The sequence below is a fragment of the Agelaius phoeniceus genome, chromosome 10 (genome assembly GCF_051311805.1).
Source record: "Agelaius phoeniceus isolate bAgePho1 chromosome 10, bAgePho1.hap1, whole genome shotgun sequence".
Taxonomy (NCBI): Eukaryota; Metazoa; Chordata; class Aves; order Passeriformes; family Icteridae; genus Agelaius; species Agelaius phoeniceus.
The window spans coordinates 2,938,186-2,958,368 of NC_135274.1; the positions used below are offsets into that span (position 1 = coordinate 2,938,186).

General features: G+C 42.3%; 2 protein-coding genes across 4 annotated transcripts; one reads left to right on the forward strand and one right to left on the reverse strand.

The window, feature by feature from the left end:
• Positions 1-1,268: 1,268 nt before the first annotated feature.
• Positions 1,269-19,644, reverse strand: DUSP28 (dual specificity phosphatase 28). 2 transcript variants are annotated; one of them, XM_077183632.1, is made up of 2 exons: positions 18,950-19,644; positions 1,269-3,730 (listed from the first exon to the last, which is right to left on the reverse strand). In XM_077183632.1, the coding sequence occupies exons 1-2, from the start codon at positions 19,295-19,297 to the stop codon at positions 3,494-3,496; spliced, it is 585 nt and encodes a 194-aa protein (XP_077039747.1). In that variant the 5' UTR covers positions 19,298-19,644; the 3' UTR covers positions 1,269-3,493. The 2 variants fall into 2 exon arrangements, with proteins under 2 accessions (XP_077039747.1, XP_054495564.2); XM_054639589.2 differs by lacking the exon at positions 1,269-3,730 and adding an exon at positions 17,595-18,086 and having other exon boundaries at positions 18,950-19,624.
• Positions 3,264-17,184, forward strand: LOC129124430 (claudin-15-like). Of its 2 annotated transcripts, none has more exons than XM_054639420.2 (5): positions 3,264-3,483; positions 11,499-11,663; positions 11,813-11,894; positions 14,465-14,575; positions 15,874-17,184. In XM_054639420.2, the coding sequence occupies exons 1-5, from the start codon at positions 3,264-3,266 to the stop codon at positions 15,971-15,973; spliced, it is 678 nt and encodes a 225-aa protein (XP_054495395.2). In that variant the 3' UTR covers positions 15,974-17,184. The 2 variants fall into 2 exon arrangements, with proteins under 2 accessions (XP_054495395.2, XP_077039746.1); XM_077183631.1 differs by lacking the exon at positions 3,264-3,483 and adding an exon at positions 7,137-7,452 and having other exon boundaries at positions 15,874-17,182.
• Positions 19,645-20,183: the final 539 nt, after the last annotated feature.

Here is a 20,183-nt window from a genome sequence, read left to right on the forward strand (position 1 = left end):
CAAGAATAGTTTAGCCAGCAGGACCAGGGGAGTGATCATCTCCTGTACTTGGCATGGGTGAAGCCACACCCCGAGTTCTGCGTGCAGTTTTGGGCCCCTCACTTTAAAAAGGACATTGAGGTGCTGGAGCATGTCCAGAGAAGGGCACCAAGGTTTAGAGAGGTTTAGAACACTTCTCTGATGAGGAGTGGCTGAGGGAGCCAGGGCTGTTCAGTCTCCAGGAGCTCAGCAGGGACCTCCTTGCTCTGTACAACTCCCTGGCAGGAGGCTGTAGTGAGATGGGGCCAGCCTCCTCTGCCATGTCTGCAGTGAGAGGACCAGAGGAAATGGTTTTAAGCTGAGGCAGGAGAATCAGATTAAATATTAAAACATGTTTTTCCCTGTTCAGGGGGTTAGGCATCAAAACAGGTTGCCAGGGAGGTGATGGAGTCCCCATCCTGGAGGTGCTCAACAGATATCTGGACCTGGTGCTGGGTGATGTGGTTTAGTGGCTTAGGGGTACAGGAGCAGTGCTGGGTGGACAGTTGGACTGGATGATCTGAAAAGTCTCTTCCAACCTCAGTGATTCTATGATTCTGTAGTTACCCACACATGCCTGAGCAGGTGCTACAGTTGCCCCTGTGGTGCCCTTGCTGCCAGCCAGGTGCCTGCTCTCTGGCGCTGTGCTGCTCTTCCCAGCACCATCTCCATGCCAGCAAAGCTCTGCAGGGCTGGAGAGCTGTGTTAGCAGAGAACAGTACACTGTACACACCACCAGCCTCCTGAAACTAAATGGGAAAAGAAAAGAGGTGTTTGCTTTGAAAGTAGCTTGAAGTCTGAAGATATTGTGTGCCCCTTCCTGGTTGCCTGTTTTGCCTGTGGACATACTCATGGGACAGCAAAGCCACCTACACGATGCCAAACACATCTGGGCCACCAGGCTGAGTGCAGAGCTGCCAAAATCCAGCTGCAGAAAAACCAGAGGTTTATCTAAGGGCACACGTGGAGGACAAGAGGCAGCAGTCACATATGGCAGCAGTCACATATTGCAGCAGGAAAAGTTCTGCACGGGTGAGAGGAACACGGTCCACAGAGGGTGTTGTGCAAATTCCAGCTCTGGAGACTCCTCTGTTGTGACTGGATAAGGCTTGGGTGACCTGACTCAGCACTGAAACTCTGCTTTAGTGGGAGCTTGGCATCCGTGTGCCCCAAGTTATTTTGTAGTTCATTATGTGAAGGCAAAGTTAATAGCAAGATGAGAGTGATCTGCATATTATAATTGCAAGTAGTTATAAGACTGATCAGTTTATTAAGATGTTGTGACAACTTCGGGAGCAAAGTTACAAAGTCATATTCTTTGGAAGTGGTAGGAAATGAATTAACATTGTTCCTCTTTTTTTTTTCTTTTTTTATTTCCCCTAACTAGTAGTGAAAAGGTTTTGCCTTCTCACCCCAAGGTCAGACTCTGACGAGAAAAAACCTCTGTGAGCTGTGGTAGGAAATGCTCTAAATGGTTTAGTACCATATTTAAATTTGCATTTTATCTCTTTCTGATTGTGCTGGTGGCCATGGGTCAGCCTCAGAATTTGCATGAACTAAGAAGTGATTAGTAGGTTCAAAGATGTATATTGCTGATGTTAGAAATGTATATATATAAATGAAAGCCAGTGCTGTAATCAATGTTCTTTCTCTGTTTTTCTATGTAACAAAATAAAAAAGAAGTAAAAGAGGTTTTTAACTTTCCATTTTAGACACTTTTACCACTCATTTTTGCTTCCAAAGACCTTATCAGGAGTAATTTGTTTATTTAAGTGACTTCAATATTTTTCTTTGCTAACCCTTCCTGTGCTGTGTTCAAACCTCATACATTTTGGCTGTGCTGTTTTTAATGTTGTTACAGTGATCCTTTTTGCACCCCTGGGGTTTGTTTTTATCACATTACAGCTCTTATTTGCATATAGCCTATATGTGTACTTTGTGAGGGAAGATGCTCTGGACTTTGTGTGTTTATTCCTTTTTGGTTTATTGTCATTCTCCTTTGGACAGTTGCAGTGCATATTTGCTATCAGCTGTGCCATCACCTCAAACTTATAAACATGGCACTGTGTGACAGCTGGTACAATCAGGTCCTGTGGGGCAGGGTGTCCATGGGATGGGCTGAAAGGGGATGGATGTGCTGTTGGAATAAAGTATGATCTGGACAGTCCTATGGGGTTTGTGTGGTAGAACCAGGGTCAGGATGGGAGATGAGGGAGGAGGGCAAAGAGAGCAGGAAGTGCAGCAGTAAATGGCTGCAGAGCTGGCCCAGGCTGCCGGTCTCCTTCAGCCATGAGACCAGGAGCTCTGTCCTGCCTTGGGCCATGGCTGCAGTCACAAACACTTTGGGTTGTTGATGTCATCCACTGCACAGGGGTCCAGCTGCATATTTCATCTTTAGGATGCATCCTAAAACAAATGCATTAAAAATTTCAGGTAAACCAGAAGTGGAAGTTGTAGCAGTGTTTCTGCAGTGCTTTGCATTCTGATGGTGCTTGGGCAGCTCAGAGGGCCTGAAAAAGCAAATTATATTCCAGGTTAAACTGAGTATATTTGGTACTAATTAACATTATTTCCCGGTAATTTTCCCTTTCAACATGCCAGATCTTTGTATAACAGTTGGACAGAGCTTTGGCCCTGGGTCCTTGATTTTTAGAATGGGACAAAGGTCCTGAAGAGTACAAAACTTTTGTTTGAGTGATCAAACAGGTCCTCACAAAGTGCTGACACTACTATCTTGCAGGAAGGTTGAGAAAACGGATTAGAAACATACCATAAACGTGAGTATCACAATTTATCTTGCTTTAAATGTGTATTGGTAGATATGGTAATTGGGAAATGAACAATTTACTAAAGCATTTAATAGTTTTCATTTTTAAATGCATTTTGAATTAGCAAACAAGTAACAAATGGATGAAACATTGTAAATTAAAATTAGAGAATTGTTTGGTTGTCTCCTGTGGTTTTGCTCTGCTTGCATTATTTTGTGGTAAATGTGAACAATAATAAAAGTTTTCCTAAGAAAAAAAAAAGGTATAGAATATTCAATTATTCCAGTTACTCGATGGGATTTAGATTCCGTCTCTACAGTTCCCTTGTGTGATACATTATGTTGTAGGTAGGCATGTTTTTGCAAAGATCAGGCTTGTGTAAAGGTAATGCCATACACTGTGTGGGTATGAACTCTTTTAACAGGTTTCCTATACCAGAAATTGTGGGGAACATCTTTGAAGAAAACTTCTGTCACAATGGCATCATCGTGTCTACAGATCTGTGCATTGCTGCTGGCTTTAGCAGGATTCACTGCATCACTTGTTACTACCATGTCCAACAGTTGGAAAGTTTTGGACTCCACAACAGAGCTGGTTACTTCAGACTGGGTTTCTGAAGGTCTTTGGATGGACTGTGCAGCAACTGCTGTTGGATCAGTTCAGTGCAAGAGGTTCCTCTACATGCTGAGTACAGACCGTAAGTGAACTCAGTGGTCTTGGCATTTGTTCATCAAATCCAAGCATGGGGTTTTGTTCCTTCTTTCTGGGCAGGGTGTTAGCAGGCTGGGGGGCACAGAGTGCAGTTGTCCCAGAGAGCACTGCAGTTCTCTGTGCTTTATAGTTTTCTGTGCTTTATTTCCATTTGCCTTTTCTCCATCAGTGTCTCTCACTGAATTAAAAAACTTCCAGCTTTCAATTTTGTTTCTCAGTGTGGTGTGCTTGCCCTGTGTATACAAAATAATGAGAAGGGTTAGGGCAAGATAAAATCCCTGTATGCCAAAACCTGTCTCTGCTATGATGACATACCAAAGAAAGCATTGCAGCCAAAATTCAGCCTAAGGATTGCAGGGGTGCACATGTGTGTGCTTTAGGTGGTGGCACAATGTCACCTGTGTCCCTACATCTTTGTGCTGGGATATCAGGGAGCAGCCATGCACTGAAGGTGTCAGAACAGCCCAGTATGGGCTGTATGTCTGGTATGGCCAAATCCAGTTTAAAGGGCCACCATGAAACCAGTGTTTCACCCTGCAGTTCAGCTCACTCACTGCTGTGGCTTTGCTGCCCTCTCTGGTGTATTGACATAGAGGTGTGGGTGATATACACTAAATCTGAGAATTTTTTAAAAATAGTTTTGGAAGAAATAGCATCTTTTCATTCAGCCTAGTTTTTCAATACAAGCAGATCATAGTTCCATGAGCACTGGTGTTTGTTTGTGATTTGCTGTGAGACAGCAATTATTAGATATTCCAGAACTGATTTGATACTTTGTGCTAAACCTTTGTACCTGGGTATTTTTTCTGGAATTTCAGAGGTGGTGAGCTTAGACTAAAACACATCTGTGCAATAGATGCTTCTGTGTTTTCTAGGGTCAACGATGCCAGCAGGGTAATTTATCTGCAGCTAGAAAGGGAAGAAATGTCTCAGTAGGGGCTGGAAGGTATTAGCTTGAATCATTCTGGATTTTAAAAGTATCTTTCTGTAAACACTGTCTTTATGGTAAAGGACTAGGAAGGACTGACATTGAAGTTCTTTCCTCAGCAGACTGAGTGTAGAAACAGTAACACTGTAGCTCTTGGAAATAGTATTTTGTTAAGCTTTCTGTCTTGAAAAGTACCTTGCATTTATTGTTTTACAACTTTCAGTTTTGTGCAGTCACTTTATGAGTGCTGTTAATATCATTTCTTCAAGTCTTCCTTGCTTTATAGGTTCCTGATTGCTGTCATTGCTATTTGTCTGGACTCTTCCAGCAGTTTTATTCTGAACATGCAGAGCTTAAACCTTAAAAACACCACGTGTCACAGACCATGAACTTTGTTTTTCTTGACACAGATGTGGACTTCCTTGGAGTCAGAGCTCCCTAACTGTAAGGCAGATCTCTAAAGGGTGAGAATTTAACTTTCAAGATGCAGTATGTTCATGGTTCTTCTGCAGGGCCCTCACGTTGGTGGCCTCATCTGCCTTCATCATGAGGAGGCCAGTTTAAGAACAAGTATCAGCATCTCATAATGAGGCCAGAGTTTGTAGGCTCAAAAGGAGGCTAATCACATGCTTCCAAGGATTTTAAAACCATTGCTCATTGCATCAGAGGCAATGTCAGCTTTTCACCTGGTGCCTGTTCAGCTCCTCTCCAGGACCTCCTCTCTGTGGGTACCAGGATGCCTTAAGTTTCTGGAAATCAGAGTGATGAGATGGGGCCAGCAATGACAGCATTTGGTTCAAGTGACTGGCTTAGAGCAATCCCAAAGGAGAGCTCCCAAGCTGTGGAAGGTGCTGATGTGAAGCTGTCAACACCAGCTCTGAAGCCCTGCTGGTGCAGAGCCTCCTGCAGAGCAGTACTGGCTGTTATGCCCATTGCCTGACAAGCCACAGTTTACAAAATATACTGAAGAATATCCTTATGGTCTTTAACACATTGGAGAGTGATTTCCTGAAGGGAATTATTAAAATGTCTGGTTCTGTATAGGAAACTCATGCACTTCAGGTCTGCAGTTTAATCTTTTCTGTTTATATGTGTGCTTTATGACTGCCTGTTGAAATATATTTCTTAACCAGGAAGAGATTGTTTAAAAATTATACTCTTCATTTTTAATTTCTATCCTTGGCATCAGTATAACAGCTGTGGACACTTGATTCAAGGTCCCAACTATCTCACCTTTGAAAGGGCTGTCAGCAGAAGTGATTGTTGAGATCACCAGCATAGCACCAGGAGAGGAGGAAATGAGCTGGAAACTTTTTGAAGGGCTTTTAATGAAATGCAGATACTCCAGGGTACTGGTACAGTGTGTTCATTTCACTATGCCATCATTTTTCAAGTTGCAGTGACTAAGCAGAAGGAGGGAATTCTGTAACAGTCACCTGAGATCAATTCTTACCACACTCTATCTGGTTTCCTTAAAAGATTGCACAGGATCCCACTGCCAAATCTGGGCTTGTTTAAATCAGTGGCAATGATCCTCTTGACTGCTGTGGGAACCAAAATGTCATAGTGGCACTGTAATACCCCTTGGCAGCTGAACCTCCCAGCCCACAGCATCAGCTCAAAGTGACAGTGAATTTTGATGAAAAACAACAAATACCTGTTAGAGACAAATTGGGGCTCTCTCAAAGGCTAATCCTTCTGGTAGTGTTTACATAAATGCTGTGGAACTGTTACCATGTTGCATCATAGCAGAATTATTTTATGAAGAAACTCTGACTCCATTTCCTGGAGATAAGGGCAGGTTATCACTGCAAAAGATGGTTAACCACGTTTGGATCCACAAGTCCTTTAAAGTATTAACATGAGTGGGTGATGTGAATTGAGGCTACAATTCTATCTAGCCAAGAGCAGAAGCAACTAAACTGAATTTAACATATGCTTTGCCTAGAATAGCTTTTTTTTTAATGCTAAGGTATTCTAACAAACAGATGCAATTTGCTGATTTGTATTATTTTTCTCATAGCTGTTTTTCTTCATAATTTGATTCCTTTTGATACAGGTCTGTCACACTAGCTCCTTCATTTCCTTATGTTTCAATTCCATGGCACACAATTGCACTTTGTTGCAATTTTAATACATTGTACAATTGTACAGAGTAAGCAGGACGGTTTTTAAGACTGAATGTGTTTAGCTGTAGATCAATAGACAGTAAAATATTAATAGAAACCACTAATCCATAAACTTCACCTTCCTGAAAGAAGCTGGCAGTACAGTTGTTGTGGATTACTTATGACCATAACTCCAAAAACTGCTAAATTTTCTAGCAGAATTATAAAGATTCTGTTCTCAAGCTGTTTTTTGTTTGAATCCTCAAGAGAGTATTACACAAAAGCTTTTTGATCTGACAGCAAAAATAAAATTACAAGCAATCTTAATCTAGTGTAGAATCTAGTTGACTTCAGAAAAGAGACAGCAATAAAATATTTGCCTATATTATCACTCTTACAAGGTATTTTGTAGAAATACTGACTGGAGTTTCTAGGCTGAGAGAAAGAAAAGGCTCATTTTTCACTTCCTATTAGAGAAAGAATTAATGTGGTCACTTTTTTTACACGCTTATATCTTTATCATGAACTGCTCCCACTTCTTATTGTCATGCCCAGTAAGTCTTATCTATGGGGAAAGAGCAAAGAGCAAAGGTAGACTCATTTTGGAGCGAAACCCAGAGATAAAACAGCAAGGAGGCTTCTGAAAGGCTTCACTTGATTGTAATCTAATTATAAGGATACTTAACTGTTACTACTCACAATATGACTGCTACCTTGGAAATTGTTGGTTTTATTTTGTGCTTGGGTGGGTTGGCAGTTATTGGAGCTACTTTGCCAAATAATTACTGGAAAGTCTCCAGTATCCATGGTTCTGTGATCACAACATCTACGTTGTTTGAAAACCTGTGGAAGAGCTGTGCAACAGACAGCACTGGAGTGTCCAACTGCAGGGATTTTGACTCTATGCTTGCACTGCCTGGTAGGTGACTTTGTGCCCCCTTGTTTATATTGCTTAAAAACTTATTGGCAAAAAGTAGTAAGGCTTTTGTTTTAATAATCTGGTAATACTGGAAAATAACTGGCCAAGAAGGACTTTGTGGGCTGAAGTAATAAAAATCTCTCAAGCAGCAGAATGTGTCAAGGAAAGGCTGTAAACTAAGGCAAATGAAGTTGGTTGATCAAGCATTTAACAAGCATTTAAAGTGGGTTGTAATCTCTTCTCTAGCATCTCATGGGATGTCTTAGTAGGAGACATTTGTAAACTATTTATTTATTTGGAATTATTGTATAGACCTTATTTTGCAATACTTCATAGCTAATGTACTGTGGCTGGAGTTTTTCATGTAAGAGGAAATACTGGTTTTAGCTGAGAAGTGGTAGTGGTTTTTTGTGAGTTGAGACTGAAAATTGTAGATAATCCAAGAAATACATGATAATATGTTATACGTATTATATTCTAAGTTATAGAAGGAATATATGCTATAAATTAATATATCTTTAGGCTTGTCAACTAATGCCTACTACTGTCAGTTTAGTTAACTGACAGTAACTAAAGTCTATTTGGATGTGGTTTTAAATATCAAGAAATTCAGATCTGCTGGCCCCTGTCCTCTGTATCAGTCTTCATCATAATTGTTGTTGTCCTCAAATGCCCAACTAGGTGATATTCTGTGGATAATAAAGCATGTTTATAGACAGTAAAGCTATTTTTTTATTAATCCTGAATAATTCAGTATGTAGAAACTTATTTGGAATAAAAATAATGCCTTCCTTCTTGCTGAATCTGCCCTAGGAGGTGGCTAAACTAAATAGGCAGGAGGATACTCCTAATCTGAAGAATGTGTAATATAGGATTAGTGGGAATGAGGTGTTAAATTCACCTTCTCTCTCAATCTGAAGTAAAGGCTTGTTGTTGACCAGCTCTAACACTTGCATAGCAATTCTCTGAAACTGTGTTCAGTATTTAGGGAATAATCTGTTCTTTTCATCTTTCAGTCTTCTCTAACAATTGCTTTTAGAGAGTGTGCATGTGTGTGTGTGTGTGTGTGTGTGTGTGTATGAAGAGGAACATAACCCTATTTAAGCATTTTAGCCTCAGTAAGAGCAGGATCATTCCATGAGACATTGGCCTCTGCAAATCCCCTATGTCAGTGTGCACCAGCACTGCTGGGTTAGTAGCTGGACTTGATGATCTGAGAGATCTTTGCCAGCTTTAATGATTCTGTGATTTTATTTATTCTTGTAAAAACCACTCCAAGGGCTGGTTTGTAGCTTGCTGCCACTGACTCCAGGCAGCATCTTGTCATTGATGTGTTTACATGGGGTCAGAATCTGCAGATTTGGGCCATGGGCCTGCAGGACATCAGCATCTGGAGAAAAAGTGGGTTTGAAAGAACCTGGTGGGGGTCAGAAAAGAGCACCACGAATGTTAAAGCAAACAGAACACAAGGCAAGCAACAGCAGGGCTCCTGAGAGCTGCAGGTAACAACACAGAGTCAGCAGGAAGGAGAAAACTGGGGGCAGAAAGTAAATGACTGGCACAGGCTCTGAAGTGAATTTGTGAAGATTAGCTTTGCTCTGTTGAAGAGGAGATCAGTCCTGCAGTATAGTTGAGGGGTAAAGGCAGAGGGAAGCAGAAGGGGAAACTTGCAAAACTGTGAAGATAAAACATTTTTAGAAAGGCAAGCTGAAAAAGAGAAGTCAGAGGACACTGGGTGGCAGTAACAGTTGAAAGGACAGCGGGGCAAAGCAGGAAAGAGGAAGAAAATGGGTTTGGCACCAAGGGCTCAGCAGCCAGTGGGACCTCTGAGAAACAGCCCTAGTGCTTGCAGACATGAACCGAGGCAGATTAAAAATTACCATGGTCAGTTTAGGTGTGTTTCAAATTCCTGTTTAGAAACTTAACTGAAACTGCTGCCAGGATGTCAGGGACTAAAGGGAGGGCAAAAAGGAAAAACAAGTGTCTTCATTACCTCTTATCAGAAGGTCAATGAAGATTTTCCTTGAAAGTTTCCTTACTGGCAACTGAGCTATATGAAATAGTTCTGGATTTTGCTTTATGTATGGGAAAAGACAGACTTGGTTCTTTTAAACCAATTTAGTGCTTTTGAGTTCACTATACCATTTGTCTAAATGACAAATATTTGAAGTGAGGAGCTTTTTAAATGCAATATTGAACAAGATTGAAACCACAACTGGCTAGTCCATATGGCTAGCACTGTCTGTCTAGTCACAACTAAGTCAAACATTTGATATAACTAATTGCCAAAGCATTGTAAACTCCCTTTTTTTTTTTTTTCTTCCCCTTCTTTTTAAAGTTCCATAGGTGTTTTTTCCAATGACAGGATTTGGGGATAATTTCTTACAATTGGTGTGGACTAATAAAATGCACTGACTTTATATCTTGTTAAATAAGCTAAGTTTAAAATAAAAATTTGAATTTTCTGAATTGTGAACTACAGTCCCTCAGTTAAGGCTGCTGAGGTTATGGTATTGTGGTACAGTTGTATGAAATCCCTTTCCCATTGGATTGCAAGCAAGGCTATGCTTGTGTGTCCTGGAAAGATATGGGGAATCCCATCTAACACTGCAGGAGTCCTCAGGAGCTGAAATGTGAGTTGTTGGACCCTGCTGGGTGATTGGCATGGTGAAAGATCCCAAACCTGAAAGCAGCATTGCTGAGTACTTAACAGTATCTTCTGCAGGCAAAAGCCTTGAACTGTTAGTGGTATTTTGAGGGGTCTTTCCACTTTTATTACTGTCTTGGAAAATTTAAAATTAGTGCTTAACAAAGCATTAACTCCTCCAATGATTTTAGCCTTTAATTCTATATATTTATCCCATGGGTGCTTATTGCTACCTTTGGTAACTCTTAAGCTGGTAGGACCAATACTCTTAAGCCACAGTAGGCTGAGTTGGAGTGTAAGAATCACTTTGCCTTCTGTCCCTCTGTCTGATTTTTGTTGTCTGGAGACAGACAGAACTAGCCCAGCAGGTTGTTGTGGAGGATGTGGAGGTGGTCAGGGAGCAAGAGCTTGAATGCTGGCATCAATGATGTGAGTGTCCAGTTGGAATCAGGTCTCACCCTTTTGACGTAGGATTAAAACTGTAGAGTCATAAAATCATTGAGGTTGGAAGAGAACTTAATCCAGTTAGCAAAGTGAGCAGTTGTGACCCTGCCAGGTTGTGACGTGTTTATCTCACAACAAAGGTGCCGAAATGCCACTCGACCTGGAGCCTGCCAAATGCAGGCTGCCATGGTAAAAGACTCCAAAGTCCCCATGTGACCTTCTTTCTTAGGTGATTAATAATCTAGTCCTGGTTTTTGTGCAATTGATACCTAGATGTGAAGACCAGGAGCTTACAGAACACAGAATTCCAGCATACCAGACTCCCTGACGTGCCCACAGCAGCTGTAACCTCTGCACAGGAGAATGTCCCAGGGAGGAGTTCTGCAGCTCTCAGACACACTCACCCCTGTTTCTTACACTGAGTTTGAAGTGCACTGCTAACTTGAGCTCCATTCTTTCCCATCTCTCCCTGGAAGCAGCAAAGCTGGCACCTTTCTCCAGTTCCTCAGTAGTGCCAGAGCCTTGCACACCTTGACTATCACCTGGATTTCAGATGTGTCCTGTGCACTCAGCTGTGCACGTGGCAGGAATTCAGAAGCACTTGTGAGTAGGGGACTTCTTCCTGCTCCTGCAAGTGACCATGTGTACCACTGGGCATTTCCACAGCAATGTAAGGGATGAGTGGCTTGCTGTAGTTCTTCAGGATTTACTAAAGACACAAGATTTACTGAGCTTGTAAAGTGTAGGCATAGTTCAACTCCCAAATCTGTTTGACTTGAAGGCTAAACACACTTGGATTTGGAGGCTTCTCTGAGCCATGTGACAAAGTTGGACAAGATTCACTCATTACTGTACCTGTTAATTTCACTTCCTCTAATCACTTTTATTTCTTTCAGCACAAGATTAATGTAATTTCTGTATAGATCCTGATTTGTTTTCTCTTTTTCTGCTTCAGCTCACATTCAGGCATGCCGTGCCCTGATGATTATTTCCATCCTTTTGGGATTCTTAGCTGCAGTACTCACACTGCTTGGTATGAAGTGCACAAACATTGGCTTGAGTGATGAAGATGGAAAAATGAAGTTTACTGTCACAGGAGGATTTCTTTTTGTTTTAGGAGGTAATATTGAAACTGAAATGAGAGCACTATTGGTACTTTGTATGACTTTCACAGCCAGACTAAATGAAATAAACTTATTCTTAGTTTAAATCTGTGACAGCCATTAAAGGAATCATTCACCTGTGTGCTTTTTAAACTTTTTCTGGTAGGCCTCTGCTCCATGGTGGCTATTTCTTGGTATGCTGCAATGGTTACTGCTCAGTTTTTTGACCAACTGTACGCTGGAACCAAGTAAGTGAATGTGTCTGTCATACCAAACTCCTTCGTGTGTTGGACAGCTGCACTAACCTCAACTGCTCCAGAGTTTCAGAACCTGGATGGATCCCATTATCCAGTCCTACAGGAAGGAAAAAATGTATTCAGGGAATCTTTTCACCTCAGAGATATTGGTGGAGAGGGAGGAGAGGTCTTCCTGGAAGAGTTAGTGAATGTGAGAGGAATACCAACCCCACAACTGAGGGGGTTTTGTACTGTGTTTGCATTTTCTTCACAGACTCAATTAAGTGTGTATCTCAATGTTATGAAGAAGAAAAGGTAAAAATTCTTAATCTGCCTTGGCATTTAGACCAAAATAGGTACAAAACTCAAGTTCTGACTAGAATAAAGTACCTCAGATGTACCTGCAAGGGAAAATCACCTGCAAAGCAGCTCGAGCTTTGTACTAGAGATGTGCAGAGAAATCTGCTGCCTGTCTTATACATGTCTATATATTAACAGCTCAACATTTGTTTGCCTTACGAGTTAAAACAGGCAAAATCTGTAGGATTATTAGCTATGCAGTTGCATGCAAACAAGTTTTGAGGTATAAAAGCCCTTGCTCTTTGTCTGATATAAAAGTTGTCAAAACCAAATGGCAGCTTATGGCACCTTATCTAGGTGCCCTGTTTAGGAATGAGGAACAAGGGTAGAGGTGACTGTGCCTCTCCTTCAGAGAGGGGGAAAAGGAGAGGAAAACTTTGTCTGTGGAATATGAGACATCTATAATATACTTCTACCAAGTATATAAATCATAGATCAGTAAACTATAAATTGTTAGTTGCTAGGCTCATATTTGAAGTGTTTTGTAAAGTTCCCACCCAGGAATCAGTTCAGGGAAGTCAGAGGTGAAGTGCTTTGTGATAAATCAAAGTACTTTAAGCAGTTGCTTTTGTTGTTTGTCAGTTTTCCCTGTGTTTTCAATGAAGTGCTTAGAAATAAATTGTATTTGTGCAGTTACCTTTGTTGCTTTATATCCCCTTGAGAGAACTATATGAAGGGTAATAAATGGATTAGAGAGCTGAAACAACGTTGATAAGGAATTTCGGTTAGTCGGATAGTTGGTGTGTTTGCCATAGCTTTGGGGCTCATCATCAGTGCCTGTTAATCAGTCACCAGATGGTTTACATTCAGTAGCTAAAGAAATTTTTTTTTCATATCTCAACTTCATGTTTAAGCTATTGATTCACTGATGAATTAAGTTTGATCATTGGTAAAGCTGAACATGCAACCTGTGGGACAATTTTAAATTCACTTGCATGCCAGTGTTGATCCTCACTCTTAACAGTCTGGCAAATCTGGTTTTTCAGATTGCATTTTTTTGGTCTGACTTCAGCAAATTTGTGAAGTTGATGTCTGCTAATTCTTAGAGGAGTTTCTCCTACAGTTCTGAAGGCAAACTAAGTTCTCCTGCAGATGTCTCCTATATACTTTGCTTTGGTATGACATCTACAGCATTCTTGTCTGTAGGTGACTGGTGAGCAGAAATGATTGCAGGCACTGGGCAATGTGCAATTTTTACTCCTGGGTTTGTTTGATAATGACTCTCTGCTTGTTCCATGTTTGGAAGTACCTAAAGCAGTGGAAACCTTGTGGCTCCCACGTGCAATGAGACGCAGAGAGCTGTGAACCTGTGTAAACCTCTGAATGCATCCTGTTAGCAATGAACTCCAGAGTCAGAACCTTTGCCACTTTTCAATAATTGTCTTTCCAAGTGGAAAGAAAAGACAAATCTCTGGTTCCATGGTACCTTCAATGCAGTCCAGGACACTTTTTTTGCCCTTATATTGGGTATCTCAGACCAGAGATGTACAGGTGGATTGTGAATATAGTTTTTGTCTGATCATGAAAATTTGTTTTCCTCTTTTTATGAAACTCCTGCCAAACTGTTCCAGACTCAGTTGTGTCTAGTCTTTGGGACAAATTCATTATCAATTAATTTCTTGGACTGGACTAGGGGGTTTCCTGAAAGATATAGTTTTGTACAGTAAAATAGGGAACTATTCTTTTTCAGCCTGGAACATTCATAAATGCCTTTCAGCCATACAACCACAGAGGGTGCTGAATATCCTTTAGGGTATCTAAGTTTGAAAACTAGCCCTATTCAACCAGCCACTTCTAAGTTACCTAGTGTTGTGTCCATAGAAAACTGATGTCAGCCTTCTCTCAGCATATAGAGTGTAAGATCTGAATTATTCAGTTGCACAAAATCCTTTCAGTGACACAGCCAATTAAAGGGCAAAATGAGTGTTGTGGATTGCACAGAAGATTGTCATTAGTATTTATTATCAATAATTTGTTAAATATTGTTAAATTATTTATTGCTACTTATCTTTATGTTGCTTAGTACTCTCTGTACTGTTAGTAATTTGGCAGATCAGCTCTATACAAATAAGAGTTTTACTGAGCAGACACAAAGCCAGATCTGTTCTCTGTTAACTGTTCAAGTGGCTTTTAGTTAGTTGATTTCTACACAAATTAGAATTTGTTTGCATGGTTTTGTGATCCTGTTATAAGTTGTTTCCATAAATTCTTTCATGTTTCAGGTATGAACTAGGAGAAGGTCTGTACTTAGGCTGGACTGGATCTATCCTTTATATACTTGGTGGGATCCTACTGACCTGTTCCTGCAGAGGGAAGGAAAAACAGAATTACAGGTAATCTTGGATTTGCCAGTTGAAGTATAGTGTCAATCACACACCACTTTGTACCTGTGCACTGTTCTGTCTCTCTCTCACCCCCTGGTATAAATATGTATAAATTACAGCCAGTGCTATGGCATGTCACAGACTGCTGATGGCAGGGGATGCTGTACCAAACACTTGTGCCTCCCAGACAGGGTGCTTGATGCATCATCATCAGCAGTCACCTTTAACTTGTATTTGGTAATTCTGGGCACTGCTGATGGTGAAAATATGCAGTGAAAGAGCAAACTGTCACCAGAAGAAATGTATATAAAACCCCATAATGAATTATGATCCAGGTTCTCTGCAGTACTCACTGTGAGTAAAATATTCAAACACTGTTCAGTCAGCAGAAAGTGTAAAGGCATTTCCCAAAGCACATGGAATTGATCACTAGAAACATGGCTCTTTTCTTGTTCTTTATAGAAGTGTCTTGTTGCACATCAAATCAGGAAAGGTGAGATTTCTGGCCTCAATATTTAACCTTCCCTCCTTTCTTGTTTCAGTCTTAAATTTTGACACATACAGAAGGCCTCTTTTTGAAGGAGAGGGATGAAAGAGGCAGAAATAGCAGAGGTCCATGTCTACCAGAACTAAAATAGCTTGGAGGTTGTACTAGCTGAGCTTGACAGGGTTATAATATGCAAGGAAGAAGCATATTCACTGTTGGTCTATTTAATCTTAGGAAAATTATATCAAAATGTAGTAAGTGAGTGTTCCTTTGGTACTCTATTGCCTAATCTGAAACCATTTCAATTTTATGGTAATCTTTCATCAGCCACATTGGACTTTAGATCTTGCTCACCTTACTTTGTTACAAAGTACCAAATGCCCTGAAATGTCCTGAAAATCAGGTAAAACTGATCTATGAAGAAGTTCAACATGATGAATGACAGCTGAAGGGATAGGGTGAAGGTACCACTGTTTTCTTCCTTTGTCATCTTGATTCTGTATTAAAACCTACAGCTTCTATAAAGGTGCTGAGGGCTTCTGCTTTAGGGCCTTGGCTGAATGCCTGGAGGAAGAGCACATGGGAGTTAGGAACCCAGAGTGTGGCTGAGGTGTGAGAGATGCTGTGCAGGCCATCAGGGACCCCATCCATTCCCCCTTAGCTACCAGAACAATGAGAGCAGGAGGCCTCTAATTTCTGCCCTGTTGTGAAGAATGTGCTATGGGTGGGTTGGATCCAAAGCTGAGTAACTTCTAAGTATCTGAACCATGGGCATGTGTCTGATACCTATTATTTTGTATGTTTTTTCCTTGCTTTACAGTCCCAAGAAGTATGCATATTCAGCAGCCCAGGCACCTTCTCAGCCACACATGTACCCCAGGAACTCTGAGACAGTCATAAGCAACAAGGAGTATGTCTGAGCTTCCATCCTGCAGCACCTGTAGTGTTAGTGACTTATGGACTCCAATAAAGAAGTGAACTACTTCTTTATTCTGGTTCCAAGTTGCAATCCTATGCCTTAGTTTGGAGCAGTACCAGGAGGAGGTCTGGCTTTCAATGTAAATAGCAATGGTTTTCAGATGGAAATAGCTTTCTACAGAAGATGCTGTGATGTGAAATCCTGTGGCATGAAGGTTTTCTGCATGCTGAGAAGCCTGGTAAAATTTAACCATAGGGCAGTATATGCTGACACTGGAGAGCAATGGTTCCTATTTCAGCTGACTCAAACATGTGGAACTGATAGCTGTATCTGACTGCAAGTTCATATGCCTCACAGTTAGAAATGTGTTTTGTTTTCATTAATGTTTAGCTTCCTTCTTTTGTTCAGCAGCTTAAGCTTTTGACAAGAAATAAACTTTGTTCCACAGACAAACAGATTTTTTGACAAGTGGAATTCTCTAAGAAGGATCTTATGCTATACTGAAATTCTTATTATATATGATAGTCAAGGTTTATAAAAGCTACAAAAATGTTTCTAGAAAATCTGCTTGAATTACCTTCAAATCTGCAGATGTGCAACAAATTTCTTGTTGGCTGTAATGCAGATACAGAAGATAAACAATACAGAGTGAACAAAACACAGCTGGGAGTGGAGAAAGCATCTGGTGTGGAAATGCCTTGTGGTAACTAAGAAAATGATAGCCTGAGATTTTTATTTTTATTTCTATGGTTTTAGCTTTAAAAATAACACTACTTTAACTTTGAGCAGTCTTTAACTTTGGGAACTTGTACTGCATCTGAATTGTCTAATTCATGTAATTCCCCAGTGGTTTGATTTTCTGTCATTGTTCCATCATTAGAATTCCTGCCTTGAACGACTCCACTGCTGGGAGCATATGTTTGCCTTGTGTGAGCACTTAGGCAGATGGCAGTGAGCTAACTTTACTTCTTACTTATGCTTTCAGCAAGGTGGAATGGAATTTCACCCTGCAGGTTCTTGGGTTCCATAACTTGTCCCTTTTAAATGACAATGTGTCCATACAGTTTGACAAAACTCTGTTTTGAATGGCTGATGATAAACACATAGCATTCTGATCTGCCCCGTGTTCTGAAGTTTCATGCCCAATAGATCATTTCAGAGGGCAACCTGTGAGCAGCCTCAGCAGAAATGATTTAGCCATGCTGCTTGCATGCAGGAACAGCTGACTTGTACACTGACACATTAAGGCATGAACTGGGCCCTGTTAGACTGAGTAAGTAAAGCTAAAAGGAGTGGTGATTGCTGCTAGATTGCCAGTGTCATCTTCTTCCCTGCACTATCATCTGCAGTTCTTGAAATAATTCCTTTGGTGTTTTAGAGAACAATTTCAAAAGCTGAAAAGGCACTTAGCCTGCATGATGGGAGCAGAACTCCTTACCATCACCTGTATATTCTGTCCTCTGGATTTTTAGGTAATTTTGAAGGTGCTTTGTTCTAGTTGAACATAAGGAAATTGCAGAGACAAAGCATCAACCACTGTCAGTTTCCCACCAAAGGCTGTGTCAGCTCATTAACATGAATAATGATCCAGTAGGTGAGAGAGAAATTCAGAACTTCCTTGGTCTGGCATCACTGGGAAGTTTAATTAAAAACCAGGAATAAAATCCCTGTGTGGTAACTCCTTCCTTTGTTCATACATCGTATCCATACTCAGTGTCATTCAGGGGGAAATAACTGGTGAAGATTCCAGGCCTTTCGCTGTTTGTTTACAGTCCTTCCAACCATTTTCTGTTTCTGCTCTTATTCCCTGCTTATCTGCCCTCTTTCCATGCATTACCAACAGAAATGCTCGGAAGGAATTTAATGAACCATCATCTCAGTTATGGGGGTAAAATGTTTTATGTACAGGTGATTTAGGAAGTGATTTTTTCCTTTTTTTTAACTCTGTAGCAAGTCACTTCACTTTCTTTAAAGGATCTTCACACATTGCTATTTTTAAGTCCTTCGCTCGGAGGAGCAGAGTGCTTTGGTATCTGCAATTCTTCTTCATATCTCTGCAGCTGGGACCAAAATCCTGCATTTGGCTCTGCTACGGGTCTGGCAGCTTTCACAGCCTAGAGAACAGGAGAGACACAGTAGAGGCAAGGTATCCTGCATTTGTGGGAGTCATGCAAATGAATTTTGAACTTAAAATTTAGAGAAGCTTTACTTTGGTTTTGATTTGGCTACAGAGTAACAAACAGCTATTTTGGTGAGCTGACTTCACTGTGTGCTTGCTGGGAACTGCCAGGTGGGCCTGGTTCCAGAATGGATTCATGGCCAGACACCAGACAGAGCTGTTGATCTGCTGGAAATGGGAAAGTCTCCCACCAAGTGCAGTGACACTGCTCATGTTTAAGGTGATAGTGTGAAACTTGGTCACTCTGCACACCTCAGTCCAAATTAAGCAAATTGAGTATCTAAAGTGATACCCCTGACAAATGGGTGAAGACAAAACCCACAGAGCACAAGTAGTTTGTATTGGATGGGTTTCCTAGGAAAGCTGACACATCATTGCTTATAGCAACAATAGCTGTGGCTGAGAGCTGGCAGGTCCTGGGCTCTCTGCAGGCCTGGCTGGATGTTCCTTGCTGTGAGGAGCTGTCACACAGGAGCAAACCCTGCATAACAATTCCTGCACCCACTTACTTTGTCTCTGTCTTCACTTACCGTGACTGTGCAAATGATAGAGAAAATGCTCACTAAGCAACCGGCTTGGTATGTTTGCTACCTGTAGAGACCTCACACTGAAAACTTACTAGACCAAGCTGGGCATGAAAAAACTTACAGGGGATCGTTTATTGAAATGTTGAATCGCTGTATAACTGCAGGAGGAAGCACCAAAATAATTCTACAAGAAATCATCATTACTCATAAGAAGCATTTCGTTTCTTCCCCAAAAGAGCTGTAAATACGAATCTGGACGTCAGCACATTACCTCAAAGGCGTCCTTGAGCGGGAGCTGCCGGTGCCTCATGAGATAAGCGGTGCAGATGGCAGCGGAGCGGCTGCGGCCGTTCTTGCAGTACACCAGGCAGCGGCCCCCGGCCCGCACGGCCTCCTCGATGGCGGCGCCGCAGGGCTCGAAGTACCGGGCCAGGTCCTCGGCCGGGTCATCGAACACGGGCACGCGGATGCCGCGGACGGCCCGCAGCGCGGGGAAGGGCTGCAGCCGGGTGACATTGACGCAGAAGGTGACCCCCTCCCGCGCCAGCAGCTCCTCGTCGCACGCTGCCCTGGCCGTGCCCAGCAGCAGCGAGGCCGTGACCGGGCAGAGCTGCAGCATCGGCGGGCACGGGGCACCCACCGGCCCCGGCGGCGGCGCGGGGCTCCCGGTGCCGGCGCGGCCACCCGCGCTCTGCTGGTGCGTTGCGCTAACCCTACCCTGCTATATTTATCCCTCCCTGCCGGCGGCCGCCTAGAGGCTCCAGGCAGGTCCTAGTGCCGGCCGCATCCCCAGAGCTGCGCTTGGAAAGCTGAAAGCACTTTCGGAGCCACGGCTCACTTGTAAAAGCAGTGGATTTGTACAGTCGCTACCCCAGAGCAGCCGCTTACCGGCCGTGTTCTGCACGGGAATGCTGCTGCTGCTGCTGCTGCTGCTGCTGCGGGCGGTGCTGTTGGTGCAATGATGCAATGCTGAAGTTGTGTCAGGGTGGGTTTAGGCTGGATATTAGAAAAAGGTTCTTCACCCAGAGAAGATCCAGTTGGGCACTGGAACAGGCTCCTCGGGGCAGTGGGCACAGCACCAAGCCCGAGAGAGCTCAGGGAGTGTTTGAACAGTACTCTTGGGCACATGATGAGACTCTTGGGGATGTTCTGTGCAGCACCAGGACTTGGACTCCATGATCCTTGTGGGCTTGGCCCTTCCAACTCAGCATATTCTGTGATTGATTCTGTGATTTTCCTGAGCATCTCGGTGCCCCTTTCCTACAACAAAAGCGTCTTTTGAGTGCCCAGAAAATGATTTACTAGGCTGGCCAGATAGCATAGTGCTAATCTTTCTGGACTCCAGTAGAATTGCTGGTGTGCTGCCAGGGCAGAGAGCATCTTGCACCTGAGTGTGCTGCCGTGGGTTTGAACTGCACAGGATGGGTGGGGATGGGCCAAGCCCAGCCAGGTGAAGGTCACCTTGGCCAGTGTGGGCAATGCTGCAGGGCTGGTCACAGGTGCCA

What these genes read in the sequence shown, in the direction of transcription:
- LOC129124430 (XM_054639420.2), top strand. Translation starts at nt 3,264, where the DNA reads ATGGCATCATCGTGTCTACAGATCTGTGCATTGCTGCTGGCTTTAGCA. An exon ending in CTACATGCTGAGTACAGACC is followed by an intron (nt 3,484 to 11,498) that starts GTAAGTGAACTC and finishes TTTCTGCTTCAG; the next exon opens with CTCACATTCAGGCATGCCGT. An exon ending in ATTTCTTTTTGTTTTAGGAG is followed by an intron (nt 11,664 to 11,812) that starts GTAATATTGAAA and finishes TTTTTCTGGTAG; the next exon opens with GCCTCTGCTCCATGGTGGCT.
- DUSP28 (XM_077183632.1), bottom strand. Translation starts at nt 19,297, where the DNA reads ATGCTGCAGCTCTGCCCGGTCACGGCCTCGCTGCTGCTGGGCACGGCC. An exon ending in CGCTCAAGGACGCCTTTGAG is followed by an intron (nt 3,731 to 18,949) that starts GTAATGTGCTGA and finishes TTGTATACACAG; the next exon opens with GGCAAGCACACCACACTGAG.